The following is a 24012-nucleotide window of genomic DNA, read 5'->3' as shown; positions in this document are numbered from 1 at the left end:
GGATGAGCATGCGTGTGTATCTACATTCATTAATGGATTACAAGCTCCATCACTACAGTAATAGTCCTGATAGTACAGTGCATGCAAGTAGTGTTCCTTTTTTCTTCCTGGAGCAAGCAGTAATTTACCCTCATAAGGTGTGACCTCATCATCCTGGCTCTGTGGTACCCCACCTCCCCTTCGGAGCCTCACCAAAATACACACACATAAACCTGCACATACTTACAGCACACACAGAACAGCGGCAGCGGGGGACTGGGCAGGGCTTGGAGAATTTCTCATTTTATTTACAGAGTATCTATATGTCTATTTCTCAGAGAGAGCGAGAGCGAGAGAGAGAGAGAGAGACAGAGAGAGAGAGAGAGAGAGAGAGAGAGAGTGTGTGTGTGTGTGTGTGTGTGTGTGTGTGTGACAAGCAGAGAGAGAGAGAGAGAGAGAGAGAGAGAGAGAACGAAACAGGGGAGACGAAGGGGAGGGAGTGTGGATCATCCATGTGCATTAACTCGGCTCCAGCGGCACAGCAGCAGCAGCAGCAGCAAACAGAAACAGCAGCAGCACAGGAGGAAGAGAGAGAGAGAGAGAGAGAGAGAGAGAGAGAGAGAGAGAGAGAGAGAGAGAGAGAGAGAAAGACAGAGAGGGAGAGTTGGAGGGAGGGTAGTAGTCTGAGGCACAGGAACAAAAGCTGCAGAGGACTGCTTTCCATCTCCACTAAAAGAACAACGGAGGAGTATTAGAAGGAGGAGGGGGTGGTCATGATAGTAGTGAGACAATAACGGGAGAGAAGAGGCACATTGTAGTGAGGACTGGAATCAAGGCACTTCTCCTCTCTGCTCTCCATGTTTTTGGGGACTAAGCGTGCAATTGCCTTCGTCTCCAAACCCAGAAGAGGATGTCTGTGTCGGGGAAGAAGGAATTTGACGTGAAGCAGATCCTCAGGCTCCGCTGGCGCTGGTTCAGCCATTCATCCCAAGGTTCGGCGGGCGGTGGAGGAGGTGGCGGAGTGGGAGGCTACATCCAGCAGGACGGCCTGGACCACAGGGGGACGCCTGTTCAAGGCCGGCTGAAGAGTCACTCACGGGAAAGAGGCGTTGGAGGACTACGGAAGACTAACAGCCCGGTTCACAGCATCTTGGCGCCGACGCCAGGGCCCACACCTGTCTGTGTCAGAGCAGGTCAACAGTCATGGCACCATCAGCAGAACACCATCCAGGGTCTCCAGGTCAACGAGGAATCTTCGAAGAGCAGCCCCTCACCCAGCACCCCAAGGAAAGAGGACGCCATCCCTGGCCAGGAAGATGTTAAGAACACCACGGAGGAACCTGCAGAGGTGGAGGCGAGAGAGAGGTACGACTGCATTAGATTCTTAGGAGAGACATTTATCATGTGGTACCACACCGGCTAACTTGTGTGCTCAAATAGTGGTAAACCAGGTTACGGAAGCTATTTTGGGAAGACATGGTTCCCTCACATTTCATAAGCTAGATACAATCTGCATCTGTATGAGAATGCCTGCACCACAGGATTTAAAAATAACAATGCTTTGTTGTGATCAGGAAAAATTAGCACAACCATGCTTCAAACAGTAAATGCTGCTGACTTGGCAGATAACAGCCAGAATCTTTTCAACATTTCAAATTATCTGGCCAGCTATCATTTTCTAGTTTACTGTGGCTCAGCAGCTGCCACCATGGCTCACCTGGGGAAGGCTCATCTCATTGTCCACAGCATGTTAGGTAGCATAAACCAATAAAGCATCCTATTAATTATTCATTGCACCGAAAGCCAAGACCTTGTCTGCTCCCTTGTGTTCTGCGGTCCAGATTTTGTATGTACTTTGCCTGATTCCTATTAGTGTATTTCGTTTTTACACGTAACACTAATGCATTCTTCCATAGATTTGAAAGTGGCTAGCAGGAAGGAGCCATTACATCGTGTAGTATACCGGACCTATAAAAAGCGCAAACACATTATCTCGACTGCCACTACAAACACTTTATAAGCCAAAAGCTATCATAGCCAGAGGCTAGCGCATGCTATTTCATTCAATTTTACAAACACCATTTCACAAGCACTGATGACACTCTCAGGGTCACACATGCCTTTTCTAGCTATAAATCCCAACCCATGCTTCCCCCTGGTTGTGTTTGTTCCCCCTGTCTTCCCTGTGATGCTACCTCGTCTATCAGGAAGTAAACAGGTTAGAGATGTGCGTCTGTGTGTGTGTGTGTTGTCTGACAGAACACTAAAAGCAACTCACATCAAGGATGAAAAGACAGAGTCTCCCTTTTATCTCGTCTGTGACATTCGAAGGTGATTGGTCCTTAAGCATCCCTGCGTGCTTTTTGTTCCATGCACCTGCCGATGAAATGAACAATGGAAGGGAAGCCACCCCTTTGTTTTATAAAGAGCTCACCATAATTAGACAGGTAATTCTAAATACACATTCTCTGTCTACAGCCCAAAAATGTGTCAATGTGGATTAAATAAATGCCACGGGGGGCCAGTGGACGGTTGAGTGCCTCTGCACAGAACATGAATTATTCTGAGTTAAGATGCAGTTTTGAAATCCGCTCGAAATTCTTGCTCTTCGTGTTGGTATAATTGGCAGATGTTCACGTTTTGGGGTCGCTGTAAGTGAAGAGTGCATGCATAAAAGATGTGCCTCACAGTAATAATGTGTAACCCTCCGGCTCTCAAGAGAGACCTTGAGTTCATGCTGGCCATGTAAACTACAGCACAGCCATCATATTGTGACAATGACACTGGAATATTAAAATGTCTCTGTTCTGGTGGATCACATTGATACCCTTGGCTCGGTTGTACTTGGTTGAAGTGATATCCATTCATGAATTTGATAATCAGTTATGGAATCGGTCATAAAACGTGTTTTAATGGGGTTTATTTTCTCCCACCCAAAGTGTTAACATTGTATACAGTAAATAATTGCTCATTGTTCTAAATAACAGTGTCATTAAGAATAGCGAGATCAATCTCTTTGTCTTTTCATATAAATAAATGAATCACCTTGTCAGCATCTCTTTTACATTATTTGCAATTTGTGTTTTCTGATCATGCAGTGGCTTGAAAAAATATCTTTGACATGACATGCATACATGTTTGCGTGTGACATAGTAGAACCTTTAAATCAAGTGGTGTATGATGGAAATGCAGTCACTCGATACCTGGGAAGGATTAGTTGTTTGGTCAAGCACTGCGACTGTACAGATGTACAAAGTTGCACGGTGAATTTGGCCAGTGACTGCATGACACATCACAGCTCGCATGTTCTTCAGTGGCTAAGCAGATGTGTGGATGTCACTGAGATATGCACATTCATTTACTCCACCAGCTGGGTGGCCCTATTATGTCTCACATCATAAATCCTTGACACATAATTTGTCACAATCCCTCAGGCTGCATGAAGAAATGACTTCTGCTTGCTGTGGAAAAAAATACAAAAGTTTTAGCCGTTCCTCTGTAGTTGTAAAATATGCATCCGTCGTTTGGTGACACATGCCCCTCAGTGATTGGCTTCATTCACACAAATGTCTACAAGCCATCTATCCCATCGGCTCGTTCCATTCGTTCATTGGTTTGGCTTCTCGCTTTTGTTATTAATATTTTAGATTGCTGTCAAACTGAGCAAACTGAAAAAGTCAATGAAAGCAGCTCAGCGTGTGTGGGTGTACCTTATTGGAATTAACAATGTGAGCATATATTTAGGATTCTGCTTGACTTCAAACATGTTTGATATTAATGATGAATCCGAAGTGTTAACATTACTTCACGGGTATTTATGTGGCAGGAAGATTATTAGAACTATTAATGTTAAACCAATGAAACAGACCTTTTCCTTTAATTTAATGTAGTTGTAGCTCATTTTAAATAACTTGACTGGTTGCTATGAGTACTGGAGATATCTCAAAAAGTCAGTGACTCATTTTATGCCGTGGTCCACGCTTGAATAATTATTCTCATTCTGTTAGCTTTTTAGAATTTAGTTAACCTTTCTCATGTGACTGACCATCTACAGGGTTGTTAAATCAGATGTAGTGATGTAAGGAGCAGATAATGCTATGTTGTTTCCCACCCTTGCTCCTCATGCTCTATGGTAATCTATATGCTCTAGACTCTCATCCAAATATCCTCTTTCCATTATTGGCAGAGAATATATGACAGGAGTTAACCCGAATGGAATGGAAACCCTGACCTCTCCCACATAAACACTAACAGAGGCTTGAGTCAGCGGGCTGTTAGTTTGAATGATATCTCAATTCCCTCTCCACCGCCTTGGGAAAGAAATACCACCACCTCTTCCCCTGTCAACAGCAGTAATTCAGATATTTGTTGGATGCTTCACAACACCGCAAGGCTTATAGGGTCTTGGTCTGCATGTGACATCAAGCGGGGGTGTCTTTAAGAGGGTGTAGATTGTAAAACATGGTATATCTGTTGTAATCTCAAAATGACATCCTCAGAGACGGTGGATATTTTGAATTCCATGTATAACTGATTCTGAGTAGCCTTTAAATTCACCAAATCAGCATTCAGGCCACCTCATATGGAGCCTAAAGATCAAGCCAATAGTTTAAGTGGCCCCTGCTTATGCTTTTGCAGAAGGCAATGATGAACAGATGAATAGAGACACAGCAGCATTATGTATTGGACACAGTCCTCACTCTGTTTAAATGCAGATCAGTCATGTTATCCTCCCCAAACAGACCAAATTCGAAGGAAATAAAAATCGTATGAATTCTACATGGGCAATATTAGAACGGGCCATGACTTTGTTCAACGGTCTCTGAGGTAGTCAGTGATTATCTTTGAAATCGTCATCATTGAGACTACGATCAAGTGGAAAATAAAAAAGCTAAATAAATTATATCAAGCTGCAGGAAGGTGTTCGGTAGGTTTTTCCTGTAACCTGCATGGTTAAAGGAAAACACCACCGCATTTCCATACTGAACTATGTTCTGCTCTGATCTTAGACGAGGTGATATACCTCCCTCTCTTCTGTGCGTGCACTCAATGGCTCTTGCGCGCACTCCGCGCAGCGCTAATTTGCTAGCATGTAGCTTGTCCCAGTATATTCCTTAGGATCCAAAGGGGGGTGAAGTTAGAAGTGACCAAGCACTTCCACGTTGTCCCTATTTAAATACAGTTACGTGAGTAGTTACACGACCCAAGTTTGGTTACACAAAATGAAACATGCCAATTTTTCTAAGCGGATAACAAGGATAACTATATAGTATGGCGGAATAACAACTGGAAGCACTTTGACGTCGGCGCAATAATATCATCACTCCGCTCCCCCTCTTACTTCCGTCAATAGAACCTACGTGACCTGCACGCCGTCGCCTGCACTACCTGTAGTAGTTTGTGCACAGTTGAGGAAGCATCAGGTTGTAGTAAGATAGTTTGTGAACAATCAAACATCATGGTTATAACGTGCATCGTACAGGGTTGTGAAAACAAGCAGAAGGTATATAGTCCCGTCATGTTTTGAGTGATGATATTACGGCGCCGACGTCGAAGTGCTTCCAGTTGTTATTCCGCCATACATTATATAGTTATCCTTGTTATCCACTTAGAAAAATTGGCATGTTTCATTCTGTGTAACCAAACTTGGGTCGTGTAACTACTCACGTAACCGTATTTAAATAGGGACAACGTGGAAGTGCTTGGTCGCTTCTAACTTCACCCCCCTTAGGATCCTAAGGAATATACTGGGCCAAGCTACATGCTAGCAAATTAGCGCTGCGCGGAGTGCGCGCCAAGAGCCATTGAGTGCACGCACAGAGGAGAGGGAGGTATGTATCACCTCGTCTAACATCAGAGCAGAACATAGTTCAGTATGGAAATGCGGTGGTGTTTTCCTTTAAGATATAAAATAAAAATGTAAGATCTTATGTAGGATTTGGGGAAAATAAAGATAATTTGATCTGTGATCATGAATATACACCTATTACATAAAACGTTTAAGCCCACCAAGCTAGGTTGCATAGGATCTATATGATATATACTTATCTAATATATACAGTACACATAGGGTGACCCCGGACCCACTGCTTAAATATTGTAGATTAATTTGTTTACCCATTAAAATCAGATGGAGATAAATTGTGGACAATCCGACAACGATGACATTCTCATACACTATGCAAGTTAACCTGCCATCAGCAAAGCAGTGAGGAGCTTTCTGCTAACATCTGCACATTTTTTCACTTATAGGACGCCCACAACCCCCAACACACACACACAGGGACACACACACGCACACACACAATTTACCACAAATTAATCAGCATTATAATTCACAGCATTGTAATCATAGTTAATCCATGAACAACGACTGGTGATCTGAAAATGGAATGAAGATTTAGCATTAATATGTACCATACCTATACCCTGTTCAAGGCAGTCCCAGTCTTCATTTGCTGGCAAAAATGAAACACTATTTAGAAATTCACATCCACAGCACATTATTTCCTCAGTGGCTCCAAGCAGATAGTTCAAATATGTATGTCAATTATGGAGATTTGCATTATTAAATAAACAGATGTTTTCAACTTCTTTTTCATTTTTACCTTGGAAGATTTCTCCCCTACATGCAATTTCTTAATATTCAAAAGAGAGACCACCCGAGACGTTCGTTAGCTGTTTTGCAGACATTCTGCTGACATATGACTTCTCCACCATCACTTTCTCTTTACAACGTGTGCATTTTTTGGTAAAAGCTGAGGGGAAATATAAGCAGGCAGCAGTGTCAATTTCCCTTGCAATCTCTCACATAAAGGCCTGCTGCTGGCCACATTCAGAGCAGATTTCAAAAGGCATGGTTTCTGTATGCAACTCCATTTCCTCCATCATTATCAATATTATGTCCGGCATAACAAAGGTATCAGAAGAAGAATGACTGCTGTGAGGCTTCTGTGAGATAGTAAAGTGCAGAGAGGAAAATATATTTCTGCACAGTTATCATCCCAGCCTCACTTCCAGGATCAAGTTATTATAGTCAGTGTATATATTTCCCTCTACACAAAGGCAAATGACAGTAATACCGACTGTCAAAGCACAGCGGCATAAAGATCTCATGGAATATATAGACTTGACACATTCTGCACGAGGCTTTGAGGGAGACGTTGGATTCTCATCCCAACCCAAGCTACTCTGCAACCTTCTGGGGCAAATGGCTGTTATAATCCATTTTGAAAGAGACATTTCCCATTTGGCCCAGGCAGGCACTACTTTCATTCTTGTAGAGGGATGGAGTTGACACTAGTTGAAATAAGAGTGAGATTCTCAGCAACATGTCTGACTCATAACGTCTACAGCTAGGAGCTAATCCTTTCTGGCAAAAACACATATAACATTATATTTTAATATTCTAAGTAACGCCTCTGTATTATTTTTATTGAGTATCCTTTCTTTATATAAGCGCTGCATCTTGTGCTAAAAAATAGTATATCCTTTCCGAAACAAAGACTTAAAATTCTAGTTCTTAGCTTGTTAGTTTTTTTAATGTCTTTTCTCAGATCCAGTTGTTTACGTTGCGGTGTGATATCTTCGAGAAGATGTGAGGAGCAAATGTCAAGAGTTAAGGTGAAATCTGCTCACAGAATTAAACAACATGTGTACTGTAAGGTTGATTGTAATCTTATATATCGGCAAATTTGTGTTCTCATTGTTTTAAAAATGCAAGTTGGCACATTGACATAGTAATATGATCCCAAAATAAATCTATAGCCTGTTAGAGTCTGTGAGTCTCTTTGAATTGCTCACTAATGTGCGATGTACAGCAGTGTCCCTACAGCAGTTTCTCTGGAGTAAGGTGTTCTGGGGCTTTAGTGCCTCAATAAAATTGGGCTATACCTCTGATGATCCAACCCTCCACTGAAAGTGAAATATACCCCACAGAGAAATTTACTGCTCCCTCGAATGTGATACCAAAGCAATTAGTGTCGGAGAGATTGGTAGGCATGAAAAATCCTTACAGCAGGCCTTGGAGCCAATACAAAGGCAATGCATCTCAGTTTTACGGCTCCATTGCTTATTCAGTCTTGTTTGGTGTTCCTTCTGCAAGACTCCAGAGGCAGCGGGGAATTATCGTGACGGGGCAATAAATTTCCCTCGCATTTAGCATAAAGTCTCCCAATAAAGATTAGACTATAGGATACTGCAGTGACCAGAGGGCAATATAAACAATTCCCGGAGGTAAAATGTTGTTGCTTTTGGTAATTAAAGGGGAGAAAGTCACACACTCCGCTAAAAACTTTATAATAGTGTGTTAATCAGGCTTGATAAAATCCATCGCCCCCTCCACCCCTCCTGCATTATCAATCTTAGTACATGCCAATATATGTGCTGCCACGTGTTACAGGGTTTTAAGGTCATTTGCATTGACAAATCTGTAACTTGTTTATCCAGTTCTCATATCAGCCTATGAGTGGCAATGAGTGGAAGCAAAATGTCGATTTAAAAAGTAGCACTTTTATTTTTTTCCTTGAGCACAATCAGTCTTTGCACAGCCGCAGGACCGTGAGATGACAGTAAATTCCCTTGGAGAGGCAGCTTGGGCCTGCTTATGTAGCGTAACAAACAACCCTAAATGTCAATGCGTGGACTTTCTCTGTGAAGGACACCAAAGTGTCTGGGCTGCATTATTTGCCACGAGTCTGAGGGATTACTTGGATGCCTGTAGAACAGCGTGTAATCTAGCGGCCCATGGGGACGGGGACTCAGCCTCGCCACAATGCTGCGAGGAGCAGGCTTGTTCACTTGTTACGTCCCTGTCTTTGGGAGAAAAAAAAAACACATGCACACGCAGATATGCAGACGCACACAGGAACAGACACAAAGGCGTACACACATACAGACACAGGGACAAATTATGTCTGGAAGGCTGTTGCGTAGATTGTGGCACTCGTTTGTCCCATTGGATTGCAGCACTTATCGACTTATGTGCAGAGTTTAGTCCGTAAAACAGTTTTAATTTCAGCTTAGAGTGGCAAGAAAGATGCAGATACCCTGCAGGGAACAGAGGATTCGGGAGTGCCATGTGTACGAATAAGCTCCTTTGTGTCCTCAATCATTTTGTCGCTTATCTTGCTGTGTACAGCTTTTTGGATATTTTTTATTTAATTCATCCTTATGATCGTGGACAGGGAGAGGAAACAGTGGATGAAATTAATTAACTAGTTTAATTAATTAGTCTCCCTCAATTAAAATGTCTTTGTTAATTTCACCTGCAGTGTCTAATGTTTTTTTGTTGTTTTTTTTGGTCTGCGTTCTGTGAAGTCCCCATCAAGTGAAGTAATTGGTTACAGCTCACTACTTCTTACATATGTCCATGACGGAAACAAATAACAAGGGCAAAGCTTAACACAACAAACCTGAAGTACGCTTCTGGTTATTTATGCAGCGTTCTAAAGAGCTATAGATGGTGCTATAGACATCCAGAAAAGGTCTATTGCTTTGATACATCTGTCCTCTCCTCCACAGGTTGGCTCTCAACACCTTCTCCAGAATGAACACCAACTCCTCCGACGAGTTTTTCCAGGCCACAAATCATGCAGAACAGACTTTCCGTAAGATGGAGACCTACCTCCAGCACAAGCAGCTGTGCGATGTCCTCTTGATAGCAGGGGATCATAAGATACCTGCTCACAGGTTGGTGTTTGTGCTTCTGTCCTCTTTGATTTTCATTAATTAGACACAAATCTAGTTATCTGGTTGTCGATGCGAGTGTTCACGCTTTGGTCTGGTTTTGTATGCTGAACTATATTTTGTCCGTCCCGATCCATCAGAGGGATAATGGAATAATCTTTGAAATGGAAAACAAGATCTTGTGATTTTCAGGTGGCAGTAAAGATATGCAAACTCCATGTCCGCTGGTATCTAAATAATGCACACTGCTGTGATCTAATTACACCCCTGCCCTCCCCCACTTCTCCATTACATTTACGCCATAGCATCACTGTAATCCAATACACAGAGGTGTCAATATTTGGGCATCCAGCCATCGGTTCAACGGGCTGAATTGAACAGATCGCATGACATCTCCTGAAGTCAGGGAGGCATCGTGTTCACTGAGTGGATATGCCTGTATATATCTGTCTGCCAGCATATATTGTTAGTTCACCCAGACAGATTCATGAAACAGAAACCACAATGCGGAGAGAAAAGAAAAAAAGCATCAGTGACTGACCTACTTGAAATAACCAGCTCTCTCATGGAATGTTTCAATGTGGATTTACATGTTAATAGGAAATAGATTGTTGGACTATTTCATTCGATTTCAATTCCTTGTATCACCAGATGATGCCTGGACAAATGAGCGAATGTAATTAGACGTCTGACCAGTGTAACTATTAGCAACATGAAGTATGTGATAGTTTTATTCATCATACCCGTGCAAAAGCACACAGGCGGTATAAATCACCACAAGAAACAGTCCTACGTGAAATGATAACACAGACAGCACAATGTGATGCAATCCACTGCAAAGATATGCCATTTTCTTATACACGTGAGAAGACACAATCTCAAAGATTGATTTAGCAACCACTCAAAATAATCAGCATCTAGATCTTCCGTATGCAAACAAATGTACAAGAGCATTAATTCAGCTTTTCTTTATGACAGACTGGTCCTGAGTGCTGTGTCGGACTACTTTGCTGCTATGTTCACCAGCGATGTGAGAGAGGCAAAGCAGGAGGAGATCAAGATGGAGGGAGTGGATCCAGAGGCCCTCCGATCCCTGGTTCATTTCGCCTACACTGGTGAGTGCTCGTAAAGACGTTCACTAGCTCTTATAAGTACTTATGAGACTTTCGAAAATCCAGCATGATTAAAATGGATCAATGAAGCAATTCATCACAGGGATGACTGGGCAGCACCTCAACATAACATTGCTTAATTTTACATGAATCCCCTATGATAAGTGTTCTTGTTGGTAATATGCATAATTCACATCCATACATTGCAAAACATTGAAAAATAACACAATGATAATTATCCAGTTTATTCGAATGCAATACTCGTCCCACCGCTGTGTTTTTGGCATCACGGCTTCCTCTAGTCGTGACGTAAAAATATGTTTTGCTTGTCCTGACATTGCAGGCGTCCTTGAGCTGAAAGAGGAGACCATTGAGAGTTTATTGGCAGCAGCTTGCCTCCTCCAGCTTTCACAAGTCATCCAGGTTTGCTGTAACTTCTTGATGAAACAGCTGCATCCTTCCAATTGCCTGGGAATACGCTCCTTTGCAGACGCCCAGGGCTGCGTGGACCTGCTCAACGTGGCTCATATCTACACCATGGTAGGAGGGCAGACTACATTTACATGGCTGGGGTGGGCTAAATTATTCATTTTGGACGAAGAGATCGCATTATCAAAGTGACTCTTCATTGCATGAATACACACGGGAAGCTGTGGTAATGGAAGCTATAACGGTAACAAGGGTGTTTAAAAAATGCAGTTTAATTACCACTGTATGCACTGAAAGGCAGCCCACACTGTAGCGAATCAAATTAACTCTGCTCCACGTAATCTTATCAGTGCATATCTGATTTTTATTTTCCTTACATTGACTCTGATTATAACCTGTGTAATATTTTATGAACGTAATGCATGTATATGGCATGACTTATATAGTGTACATAACATTTAAAATATTTGTGACAGTTGTCTGTTTTTAGGTTAGTTAATTTAAATAACCTGTAAAGGAATGAACTGTTGGTCGTTTATATCATCTCATTTCAGCAGTAGGGGGGGTTTGGTGGGGGGGGGGGCTCCACATTTGAATAGAAATTGAATAGTTTCATGCTTTCCCTTTATCTAATTTGGTTTTGCGGCTGACAGTAAGTGATACCACATTGCGTCACATCGATTAGTGCACCGCCAGACTTGGAGAAATGTGATTTTGATATATTTATGTGAGGAATATATGCATTGGATTAAGATTCATGGACATATTGTCAGATAACGTCTCGCTTGGCCGTGCAAACATGACAGCATGAGGCAGGCGTTATCTCCTGAAGGACATCTGCTCAGCCTGTTTACATAGGCCGCATCCAGGACCAGGAGGTTAATCTAATCATTAAACTGCACAAGAGGGCCAACTTCCTGTTCAATCGCTTTGGTAACGAGCAGCGAGGGCTGCGGGTTTCCTGGAAGTCTGTCCTCTGGGTTGTGAGTGGAGCGAGTTGTGTTTTGATAAGCTTGTTTTTCCTGGTGGAGCATGGCCACTGAGATCTGCCTCTAACATCCTTTTCCTTTATGAAAGAGTTGCTTTTTTTATGTTGCAGCAGATGAAAAAAAATGCATTGTTACTATTGTGGATGACAATATATATTTTTTTATAACACTATTTTTCAGTGGCATATCTCAACAAAAAGGGTGCACTAGAGTGCAGATCTCTGCCAGGGGTGCCTGCAATGACCACTGCTGCAATGCTTGATTGAATGAAGACAACCTACAATTGGCTCACCCCCTTGTCTAGACCACAAGTGTATCATTTGTGTTACGCTCTCATTTTAATCTACGTAGGTGTCTGCACCCGGCTCTGTGCAGGCCTGTTTCAGGTCCATCTTATGGGCGCAAAGCATTTATTTAGGTTTCAAGTCAGCACAGAATAATGAGTGGTGGTGATCCAGTCTGTGGTTTGTGTAATTCCATTAAGTGTTAGCCATTCACAACGTCCAAAACAAGTGAGGAAACAGTTCCCCCCATAGACATGCAGTCTCTGGCTATAGAGCAGCAGCTGGGGGTCAGAGATGCACTCAGCTGTGTTATCAGTCGTGGGTAATACCGGCCGTGGTCTGGTTATGAGTCGTGATTGAGGAGGCAGTTGATGGCAGTATAAAATAGGGAAAATAATAATGACCCACCACAACCACGAGAGGTCTTTGAGCATTTAGCCATAACCAGCCACTCAAAGTATTATGCGGTTTGATGCAATATAATTGCGAGATTAGTGGACAGACACAGAGCTGCACACTCCATCACAGATGCAAACACACACATTTTTATGAATGAATCCCAATCTGCAAAAATAGCAAAATAGCCCTTGCCAGCCTCCGGAAATTGCATGGTAATCAACATGTTCATGAGATGTAATTCTCCCAACCTCACTCCTCTTAAACATCAGTGTTCCTCCTCCTTAGGAAAACCCTGTTATTGCACATTTAATCTTTTGCAGTAGTTAAATCAATTAGTATCCTCTCCCGCTGATCTTGTTTTCCAAGCAGTTTACACGCCGACAAGCTTGTCAGTGTCTAAACACAGGTCTCTTTAAATGTTTATGAAACAAACTCTGATGAGCTTTCAATTGGGTTGTCAGCTGCTCAGGACCGGTAATTACAAATAATCAGTCTAAAGCAATGTCAAAGCGTTGGATGGCGTTTCTCCCTCAGTCTTACAACAACAGATCGATAAATGTCCCTCATTTCATTAAAGCTGTCTGTGCTGTGCTCTTAAAGCCTATTCTCATAATAGATCCCACCAAGACGCTGTAATTTGTTGCAAGTTGATGGTCAATAGCATGCTTGTTTTTCGTAATTGTTCGAACATCCTGAGTTACTCATGCAGCTTAATAATTAATGCTCAGTTACCTCATTTAAAAATGTAGCCAGGGTGGGAATATAGCACAGGATTGCTTCTTATGTGTTTTAATGGATACAACATACATACATCTAGAGGCGTAGAAGCGATTGGGGGGGCAGGGGGGTTATGTAGCATCATCACTAATGGAACGGCCCAGAGACAATGTCCTTGAAGAGGTAGCCATGCAAAGCTGTAATAACGCCTGGGCATCTGGCCAGCAAACGGAAGATGAATCTTAACAAAACTGGACACTGCATTGGTGTGACAGTAATATTGGTGTAATATTCAGCAATAACAGTAATATTCTGTTTCTCATCAGACAGCTTATAATGGCTTAATGGTGTCATGTAAGTATCAGCAGCATTATGTTGTAAATGCTTAGGATGGGGCTTTTTTTGGAGGGGGAGATGCTTTGCGTAAGGCTGGTTGATATCTTGCTGTTGTGTCGATCAGATGCAGCAGAACAGATGACAGCTTCATCTGTTCATACGAAATGTGTCAAAAATAGAGTCGTAAAAATCTGTTCACACTCATTATGCTTTTCACCTCTCTGTCCTCGTGCCAGTTCGGTCCTCATAGGTGTAGAAACACAACCAAGACAGACGCGACACTGCACTGAGCGTCCTCCTCGGCTAATGACTGATGATTATCTGCCTCCTGTGTTGCAGGAACACTTCCTAGAGGTCATTCAGAACCAGGAATTCCTGCTGCTCCCCACGGCTGAGATTGTTAAGCTGCTCTCCAGCGATGACATCAACGTCCCCGACGAGGAGACCATCTTCCAGGCTTTGATGATGTGGGTGCGGTACGACGTCCAGCGGAGACAACAGGACCTCGGGGTGCTCCTCGCATTCATCCGCCTGCCTCTTCTTCCTCCACAGGTCAGATAACGGGCCGTGAGGCTTAGAAAAGGGTTCAACCAGGATCACACACTGTGCTTTTGCTGAGGGTTTGTAGCTGAGAACTGAACTTCCAGTGTGTCCAGGGGGGACACAGGTGCTGTGACAGCTTAGTGTGCATTTTTTACCAGGGTCCAGGGTGCAATTTCCTGGATTGAAAAGGCACTCTTTCAAAAATATTTTACAAGAGCCTAGTGACATATTCAGATGTCAGGTTTTGTCTAAGTAATTGTCTAAAATCCAATGATATTAGGTTTACTCTCATGTAATCCTCACAGTTGAGATGCTGAAACCAGGAATTATTGAGCATGTTTTGCTTGAAAGGCAATACATTTACATTTCGGTCGTTTAGCCGACGCTTTTGTCCAAAGCGACTTACAATAACCCATAAACGACTAATTTTTTCAGCTTTTCAGTACCATGCATTAATTGCAAGGGAACCACGTAGTCCATCCTCAGTCTTCCAACTGACCATGATACCAGTGCATTGTCAAAATTCACTTTATCTTCTGGCCAATGAAAGAAATATAACCCTCTCTATGATGAATCAAACTGACAGTTACACATGGCTTTTTATATACTTTGTCAAACTTTGCTTGCTTATGTTTGAATTATGATTGTTTTAAACACTCAGGTTTTATGAATGCTGGATTTCTGCTGTTTTACACCTTTGTCTTGTATGTCTAATTTACATAACCTCAAATCCACAGAAGTATTGTTAAAGTATGAAAAATCATCCTTTTTTTAAAATTATGGAAGCTCCATTTTCCCTGACAATAATATACTAATCATAATGTCTAATAGCAAAAAGCAACTGCTTTGATCTGCAGTGTGATTTTGAATATTATATAGATATAAGATGTCTAAGAATCGCTATTCCTAATATTTTCCAGATAAGAACTGATTTTCCAAACAGATGAAAAATATGACTTTTTAAGGAAAATGTTGATTTCCTGCACTTAACATGAATCATATGATCATAGACTCGCTGTTGCCACACCTATAGATCTGTTTATGTACAGGTCTTTGTGTTATTTAAGCTCCTCTTCGTTTTTAATTTAAATCATACACAGAGTACCCAAGGCACTGCTTTGCTACAATAGATTAACTTGCTTTTAGGTTATCAGCTCTTTCATTACATCTCTTTAAAGGTGATGCGTATGAATGCATCTTTTCTACACATACAATGTTTCTAACAATGTACGAATGGGATTCCTTTAAATGTAGCTCCTCGCAGATCTGGAAAACAACAAGATGTTCTCTGATGATCTGGAATGCCAAAAGCTGCTGATGGAGGCCATGAAGTACCATCTTCTGCCCGAGAGACGTCCTATGTTTCAGAGCCCGAGAACCAAACCTAGAAAGGCCACTGTGGGTGCACTTTATGCTGTAGGAGGGATGGATGCTACCAAAGGTATGCCCTTTTATGTAGCAGTTATGTCCACAGCAGCTGTTTATTCAAAATGTAATACCTGCTGTGTCTGCGGCTTTAGGCTCCACCACCATTGAGAAGTACGACCTGCGGACTAACACTTGGGTCCAGGTGGGAATCATGAACGGACGCCGGCTGCAGTTCGGTGTTGCAGTTATAGACAACAAGCTGTACGTGGTCGGAGGGAGAGATGGACTCAAGACATCGAACATGGTGGAGTGCTACAATCCCATCAATAAAGTGTGGTCCACCATGCCCCCCATGTCAACACACAGGCATGGCCTCGGTGAGTGTGTCCACTAATTTCATTGAAAAAGAAAGTTAGACACTGATAGATAATCCAATGATTACAGACATGAATACAAATCTTTGTTTTTGCCATTCCAAAATATAGACATTTTTTTAAAACTGACGACAAATATGTCCGTAGGGCTGCATCCAACATTTAGTTATTCTTCCAATACATTTCTCAATTAGTAGTTTTCATCTATAAAGTGTGACAAAATAGTACAACAATACCTATGAACATTTCTCAGATGCCAACGTTATGGATGGTTTCCTACAGTGTAAACTAAAAGATATGCTTCATGGAGTTCAAAATCCTCCCATTCGAGATGCTGTAATCAGTGGATGGTTCGTGATTTTAAAAGGTAGAAGACTGAAATGAATAATTCATTGATTAATCAACTCAAGAAAATAATTTAAAAGTTATCAATTGCATAGTCTCTGTCAACGCATGCTCAGGGTGGTTACACCTGGTGTGCTGTAATATATATCATTTTTTTTGTGCGATAGACCTTTTGATATTTTCCCATTCCCTTATCAAAGCTTGGCAGGCGATGCTGGCCTTGCTATTCCTTACCCTTCCCTGCCCAATAAATCTTATATCAGAAGTGTTTTGATTCACAGTTGAAACAGGTCTGGGTAACAGAACAGGGAGATCTTGTCAAAGCATACAGCTCGCTCACCCGGTGTGGCCGTGGTATCAGCCAGCCCAGGAGATCACACTGTACAGATTACCTGCCTTGTCTTTGATCTCTACCGTAGCAAATATCTCTCGCTGCTTTGCTTGTGGCGTGCATATTTTGAGTTTAAATATATTTGAGCTCAGTGTCTACCAACACCCATGCCCAACCGTTTCCTGCTGTGTGCATGATGGGCGGAGATGAGGAAGAAAAAAAAAGAAATGATTCCAAAGTCACAAGCTGGCAATAAAAGGAAGCCTCACATCGAGAATTGTTTCTGTCTGATGGTGTTTATGTCATTCAAGGTTCTCCCAATGCGTTCTTGCCCTCGAGTTCCCTCTAAAAAACTGAACCCTCACCAAAAGAATCAAGGGTGGTAATATAAAAACCCATTGTGTTAAAACATCCTCTGCAGTGTTGCTGAGGTAAACAGATTTCCTCTGTGACTTGGGAATGAGGAATAACAATACAGTTTTAATGTCTTCCTGTTTTTCTGAATAGATTCGGTCAGCTGCATGACTCACTCTGCCCAGTTCTAAAAGGAGAAGCATACCGCTGCCTCAGCTCTCTCTAAGAACTGTTGCAAGAGAACACGAATTTGATTTGGAAATGTAATTTCACAATCACCTAATACAAATACACATATTTATATTCAAGTATGAAGTACAAGTGGATCAGGAAAGGCATTTCCTTGCATCCTCTCTCTTCACTTGAAAAATTGTTAACAATCCACCATCAGAGAGAATGTCATAATCCCTGAAATGCACCTTTAAGAGCGAGGAGACAGGCTAGGAGGTGAGAGTGAGGACACACAGGTGTATCCTCTGCATAAATCTTTACAAAAACAAGAGGCGTGACGACAGGAATAATCTCAAACAATAGCAGGACCCTACAAACGTAACTCTTCCTTTTTTTATTCATAAGTCATAATCATTTAAGATGATAAAATAATCGTAAAATTGGGGTTTCCAGTGCAAACAGCTGTTTATTATACAACATTATGTTGGATTCAGCACTAATTTGTTGTATTTCATGTATATATAGTTAGGCTTATTTGACAGCGATCATAAAATACACTGGTAAAACAAAACAATGGACAGATGACACAGCTGTGCTATACATCATATTTAATTGGCGTTTTAAAATGAACGCCCCAAAGCAAGGATGTCACATTTTGTTAAATGCCTGTCATGTCTCTTAGTCGCCACCTCCACTTGCGTCTCCCGTTCCCAGTTCCCGTGGGCGGAAGTAAGACGCAAGGAGCCCCGTTCTGGGGCAGACAGATTCAACAGAGATCATTTAAAGGAGCAGTGTGTAGGACAAAGTGGCATCTAGTGGTGAGAATGCAGACTGCATTGTGACTCGACTCACTCCTTTTCCAAGCGTGTCGGGGAACTACAGTTACTACAGGTAATTGGAGGAAGCGTTTGATTCGTCTGTTCCGTTCCGGGCTTGTGAAGCAATGCGCAGCACCTTGTTGAACTCTGTGAAGGAGACTCGCTCCCTATGACGATATCAAAGCTTCATTCTACGCAAAAAAACTAACAAAAACAAAAACAGAAGAACACGATTCTGAGCTTCAGGGCTTCATACAGTAGTGAAAACATAGTTATGAATATAGATCCCTGAAAATGCTACACAGTGGACCTTTAATACAACAAACATCTTAAAGTAGAAACAAGAAAACAAGTCTCAGAACCGACAAAGAATGAAGGGACAGAGGAAGCATGAATATTGAACGGAGGTGAGAATAGGGACCGGTGAATCTGATCAGTTTGACAGATGATCAAAAAGGCAGGAAAACACACAAAGAACCCAAGTAAAAGTGTCTTCTTCTTTTACTAAATCAATATGTATGTCTTGCTTTCATTCGTGTAGGTATTGCTGTGTTGGAGGGACCCATGTATGCTGTGGGAGGCCACGACGGCTGGAGCTACCTCAACACAGTGGAGCGCTGGGACCCGCAGGCCAGACAGTGGAACTACGTGGCCAGCATGTCGACACCCAGGAGCACCATGGGAGTCACAGCACTCAATGGAAAGTAAGTCGCTCTGTCAAACTTAAAGACCTACTGACATTATAATGCTCCAAATGTGCATCCTGACACTGTGACTATTTCTTTCTGTTACTTTCAAATATGATTTATTTTACCTCATCGACCTCAGGCGTCATAACTAGGGTTCTGTAAAACCACAGCAGAGACTGAGGAAGCACATGAGTACAGTCAAAAAGGGAATGCCAGTGGTAGTGCATAATTTTGTTGGTCTTAAACATAGATTTGTTCATTTTATTGGATAAAAACAGGCTATTACGCCGTTAAAATGACTTTACAGTACCAATGGCTCTAGTATTTTTGTATGCATGTTTTGTTGCAGATTCACCTTGTTTGACTTTAAACATGAACTGCATGTCTGTTTTTAAAAATATAAGTCATCTGTTGTTTCCATGCAAAAATAATGTGATTTTGACAAAAGAAAAAACAATTTAATGTTGTAAGTTGATTTGCTTAAACGAGTCAACATGAATTATTAAAGACTTAGCTTTGGAAAATGGTCAACGGTAATATAATATGTAACTTGGAATAGAGCATGCAATAGCACAGGCGTGGTTATGTAACTCACAGTGCACCAGTCCAGGAAAATCTGAAGTGCAGCATTAATGCAGTAATAGTTTGACAAGGTTATACCTCTTGAATGCAGAATCAACCTTTTGTGGTCTGTGTGAGATCGACGACGCCACAGCTGCAGTAGTCAGCAGCTCATGGCAAAGGCTGTTCTGATCAGTGTGGTAATTTATACTGGGTAACATAGACTCTATATAAGCAAAACACTTTGTATATTCGTGTGTATCAAATGCCGAAAAGTAAATTAAACAAAGCACAGCGTGTCTCTCATCCTGATTTAAATATGTTTGTGTGCCTAAGTAGGAAAGCTCTTGCTGCTCGGCTACATCCGGCATCCAGTGTTAAAGTCAATGCTGAGTTATTTTTGCATCTAGGTCAAAAATAGACAACAAGGAAACTGTTTCCCTAGCCTCTACTTTCTTGCTGTCGGGCCTGTAAGCTACAAGCACTTAAAACACTGATGTGATCTTTCTGGGAGAGAACACTCTCAAGGAAAGAGCCTTTGAAAAGTGCTATCCACTGCTCACTGCTGTCTCTTAAAAATCTGTTACTTCATCACTGTTCTGTCGCCATTTTCACAATCAACGGATGTCAGCTGCTCCCACCAGATCCATTAGTACGCGCATCACTTTTTCTGAGATTTTGAACCTATTTTCTTTAATTTTGTCAGATTGTTTGCAGTAGGCGGTCGAGACGGCAGCTCGTGTCTCAGGTCAATGGAGTGCTTCGATCCACACACCAACAAGTGGAGCATGTGTGCTTCCATGGCCAAGAGGCGAGGAGGAGTGGGTGTGGCGACGTATAACAACTTCCTGTATGCTGTAGGCGGACACGACGCCCCCGCTTCCAACCACTGTTCCAAACTCTCTGATTGTGTTGAAAGGTTAGTGAGCGCTTCTTCTCTGGAGGAAACACACAAACACAATGTTTTGTAAGAGGTTTTGGATTTGCAGTTGAATAAAGTCCTGGGTGGGGACAAGGCTTTTCAAACAAAAGGGAGAGAAACTCTCAATCCCCGCCCTGTTCCTGCATTCTGAGGCATTTCTTCATCATACTATGATACTCAACTGAAGAGATCATAGTTTCCACAGATGGTTTTATTTTACACAATCTGGCACCACCTGGTGGCCACAATATCTTCCTGAATCTGAACCTGATGTGACTCACAGTAGAGCACCTCCAGTTGTAATTCACTGCTCAGAATACCTTGCGCCTCATTTTTTGTGTGCTTCCTATTACTTTTGTATTTAAAGTTCAGTGTGTAGCATTGGTGGGGAAACTATCAGTAGAAATGGAATATAATATTAATACGTATGTTTTCTAAGAATCCTTGTAGAGTAGACCAGAACAGATGAACCAAACACTGGCTCCCGACAGGACCATTCACGATTTAATTTTAGCCACTGTAGTTCTCTGACAAATGTGGCAAAAGGGGGAAGTTTCAGTTGGTTGCAATCTGCAACCTCACCACTAGATGGTGCCAAATCCTACACACCTTAAAAGAAAAAACAATATATCGGGGTCTACCCTGTCAAATATTTGTGAAATCATGGCAGTTTCACGTCTAATGATGAATGGCATTATTGGTGCTGTAGTTGAACCTCTTCAATAAATGATGTATTACAATTTCTTAATTGCTTATCACAGTCTGTCACATCATTATTTGACTTATTTCGCTTGATAGCACCAACTTTAAGCAAGACTTCAAAACCAGGAAACCATTGAAAGGAAACCATCATCAATGTGTCTTCACTTTACTTCTTAGCGATCAACATGGTAAAAAAACACAACAACATATGCCTTCACTAGTCCAGCTCTCTGTGGTCCCAGCAGCCAGCACCTGAGCAAGACACCATTTTTGCTTTTGAATACCAATCTGGCCTTCTGAGTGTGCAGAAAGGAACTGGAGTGACCATTCAGACAGCAGTGATTGAATGAGGTGGACATCAGGGTGTCTCAATTAGTTTGGATTGGACACTTTTATGTATTTTTTTTTACCAAATAAACCATCCAAACCATAATGCAAAAATAATCCAACTATTGCAATTACAGGTATGACCCAAAGACAGACACTTGGACCACCGTGTCCTCCCTCAGTGTTCCCCGGGACGCAGTGGGCGTTTGCCTACTGGGTGACAGGCTCTATGCTGTGGGTGGATATGATGGCCAATCGTACTTGAACACCGTGGAATCCTACGATGCACAGAACAATGAGTGGACTGAGGTAATCCCATGAACCAATAATGTATCACAGTAACACAGACCAGTTTAAATATGGTTGTTGTTTGATATGTTGATATATGTTTGATATATATATAGTTGTTAGGTGCCAAAATAGGGCATTTCTGACATGAAAAGGGTTCAACTTTTTAATGGTATTGTAGCTTGTCGTTGCCAGAACTGGTTACCCCATGGTTCCAGTTAACACCCTCCAGGAGCACAAATCTGCTGAAGTCCCTGAACCCCATCAATATTTTATAGCTTGCTTTGTTTTTCCGATCTTGCCTCTGTAACCCTCTTATCTGCATGAAGTCAAATGGGATTCTTCTTTTTTTAAAGAGACTCAGATGAGAGGCTGCATGTTAACCCCTCTGTCGTCCTGTAGGAGGTCCCTCTCAACATCGGCAGGGCAGGCGCCTGCGTGGTGGTGGTGAAATTGCCTTGAGCGCTTTGTCTCGCGACGGCATGGGAAACAAATGAAAGAGCTGCAAAGAAGAGTGGACAAACAAAACAATGGATCAAGGACACCTCCTTCGAGAGTCATGCTTTTTTCCCTTCTTCTTCTTTTGACTCAGCTTTTCCACCATTTTTCAGAAGGAGCACAGACAGAGCGTTGCCGACAAACCATTGTTTCTATCATTAGTGGACATGCCTGCCCACTGGGGACGACTTGTTCAGAAGCTGGAATGCACTGCACATTCTCCACATTCTCAACCGATCAAGAATTTTCATAGACTTGGCGAAGCTGTAGCAAGTGCCAAGCCTTTGTCGTACTGCTTTGGTAAACTCGTTTTCTGAAACATTCTGTGTATGTCTGTGAGATTAAATATTAAAGTAACATTTGGAGTAAACGAGCCTGCAGGTTAGTTTTACATCTTTACAGAGACTTTTCTTATCAGTGCCATCACATACAGTACAGTATATTTTGGGCTTTATATTTCACTTTATAGCCACTAAAATGAAAGTTATGATACAAAACAAATGGAGCCAGGTTCCTGTGTCTTTCCTCCGTGGGTGGTCTGACCAGATTCTTGCTCTTTAGGGAAGAATACCACTGTGTACATATGTTTGTTCATGCTAGTTTGAAGAACAGGAATGAAATTAAACTTTTTGGTGAAAAATATATTTGGACATTTTCTTTCTTTTTTTTTATTGATCCTGTAGCTGCAGAACACCAAAGTCATTTGCTTGTCTTCGAAGTCTTGTTAAAATTAAATAAAAGTTTACAAAATTGTGAATCGCGGGAAAATATATCATATTGATATTTCACAGTGCTGTACAGATTTTTGTGAACTTTCTGAAACTACATTTGTGTTGATAAATCATGCCCAAACCACAACTACAGTTATTACAATTTTCTTTTCTCTATATTTCTGGGCATGCTGGTTGAGCGAATGTTTGAGTCATACAGATATATCAAGATCACTGTCTATATTTTCAAAGATATGATGCCTTTGGGTTAAGTAGATGATCTTAGCATTCATAAGAATAAACTATTAACACAGAAAACAAACCATGGCTAAGTGGCACCAGGTACATCCAAACCAGCAATCAGAGTCTTATGTGCAGCACTCAGAAACCTGATTTCACTAATGTGACTTTTTTTTGGAATCTTTGTTCTTGCTCATAAAAGATGAAACATTACGAACTTTATCACAATGAGAACGATTTGTAACATGTTTTTGAGACCAAATGTTAGTTTTTATTCATAATTTTGTACAGCATGCAAACCTATAAATAAAACTTCAGTCTTCTTTGCACGTTCAAATCCATGTTTGGAGCGTAATGTGGCCGATTTTGATATCTCTTGTTTTGCTTTCAGTAAACTGATTGTTTGACTAAACAGACTTGGGAGCTACTTTGATGCCGGCATTAACCTCAGTGTTCTTCTCATTGCAGCATCCACTTTTTAAATCAAGCGCCTGTTTGTTGATACCGCTCGACAGGCTGAGGACCAACTGGCTTTGCTTGCCTTTGTTTTTACATTGTTTACCCTCCAAATAGTCTCACGGTCCTCCCACCCTCATCTCGTTTGCTTAGATTTGAATGGTTTATGCACACAACACACTGGCTTATGTGTTCACATGTAGTTTTAGTTCTCTTCAAAATACAATCTTCAAAATGTATCTTTTTAACTGGAGAAAAAAAGGTATAGCTTTTTCTTGCACAATGCGTATCTCAGTTTATGTAAACATGAATATCCTTCTCTAGCTTTCTATTTTGGTTTATCTGCATGGCCTCCTGTCAGATCACATAATGGAGATCAAGAA

At 41.6% G+C, this 24012-nt stretch overlaps 1 protein-coding gene across 1 annotated transcript; it reads left to right on the top strand.

Moving 5' to 3' along the window:
• The first annotated feature begins 433 nt into the window (after positions 1 to 433).
• klhl4 (kelch-like family member 4) lies at positions 434 to 23490 on the top strand. The gene is made up of 11 exons (XM_084010537.1): positions 434 to 1344; positions 9502 to 9669; positions 10645 to 10781; positions 11122 to 11318; positions 14272 to 14484; positions 15730 to 15916; positions 15996 to 16220; positions 18778 to 18940; positions 20193 to 20405; positions 21575 to 21746; positions 22128 to 23490. The coding sequence occupies exons 1-11, from the start codon at positions 890 to 892 to the stop codon at positions 22185 to 22187; spliced, it is 2190 nt and encodes a 729-aa protein (XP_083866663.1). The 5' UTR covers positions 434 to 889; the 3' UTR covers positions 22188 to 23490.
• The last annotated feature ends 522 nt before the right edge of the window (positions 23491 to 24012 follow it).

Source organism: Eutrigla gurnardus (genome assembly GCF_963514095.1).
Source record: "Eutrigla gurnardus genome assembly, chromosome: 5".
Taxonomy (NCBI): Eukaryota; Metazoa; Chordata; class Actinopteri; order Perciformes; family Triglidae; genus Eutrigla; species Eutrigla gurnardus.
The sequence above is the reverse complement of the archived record's forward strand: the minus strand, read 5'-3'. Positions and strand labels throughout refer to the sequence as shown.

What these genes read in the sequence shown, in the direction of transcription:
- klhl4 (XM_084010537.1), top strand. Translation starts at nt 890, where the DNA reads ATGTCTGTGTCGGGGAAGAAGGAATTTGACGTGAAGCAGATCCTCAGG. An exon ending in TGGCTCATATCTACACCATG is followed by an intron (nt 11,319 to 14,271) that starts GTAGGAGGGCAG and finishes CCTGTGTTGCAG; the next exon opens with GAACACTTCCTAGAGGTCAT. An exon ending in AACACACAGGCATGGCCTCG is followed by an intron (nt 16,221 to 18,777) that starts GTGAGTGTGTCC and finishes TCATTCGTGTAG; the next exon opens with GTATTGCTGTGTTGGAGGGA.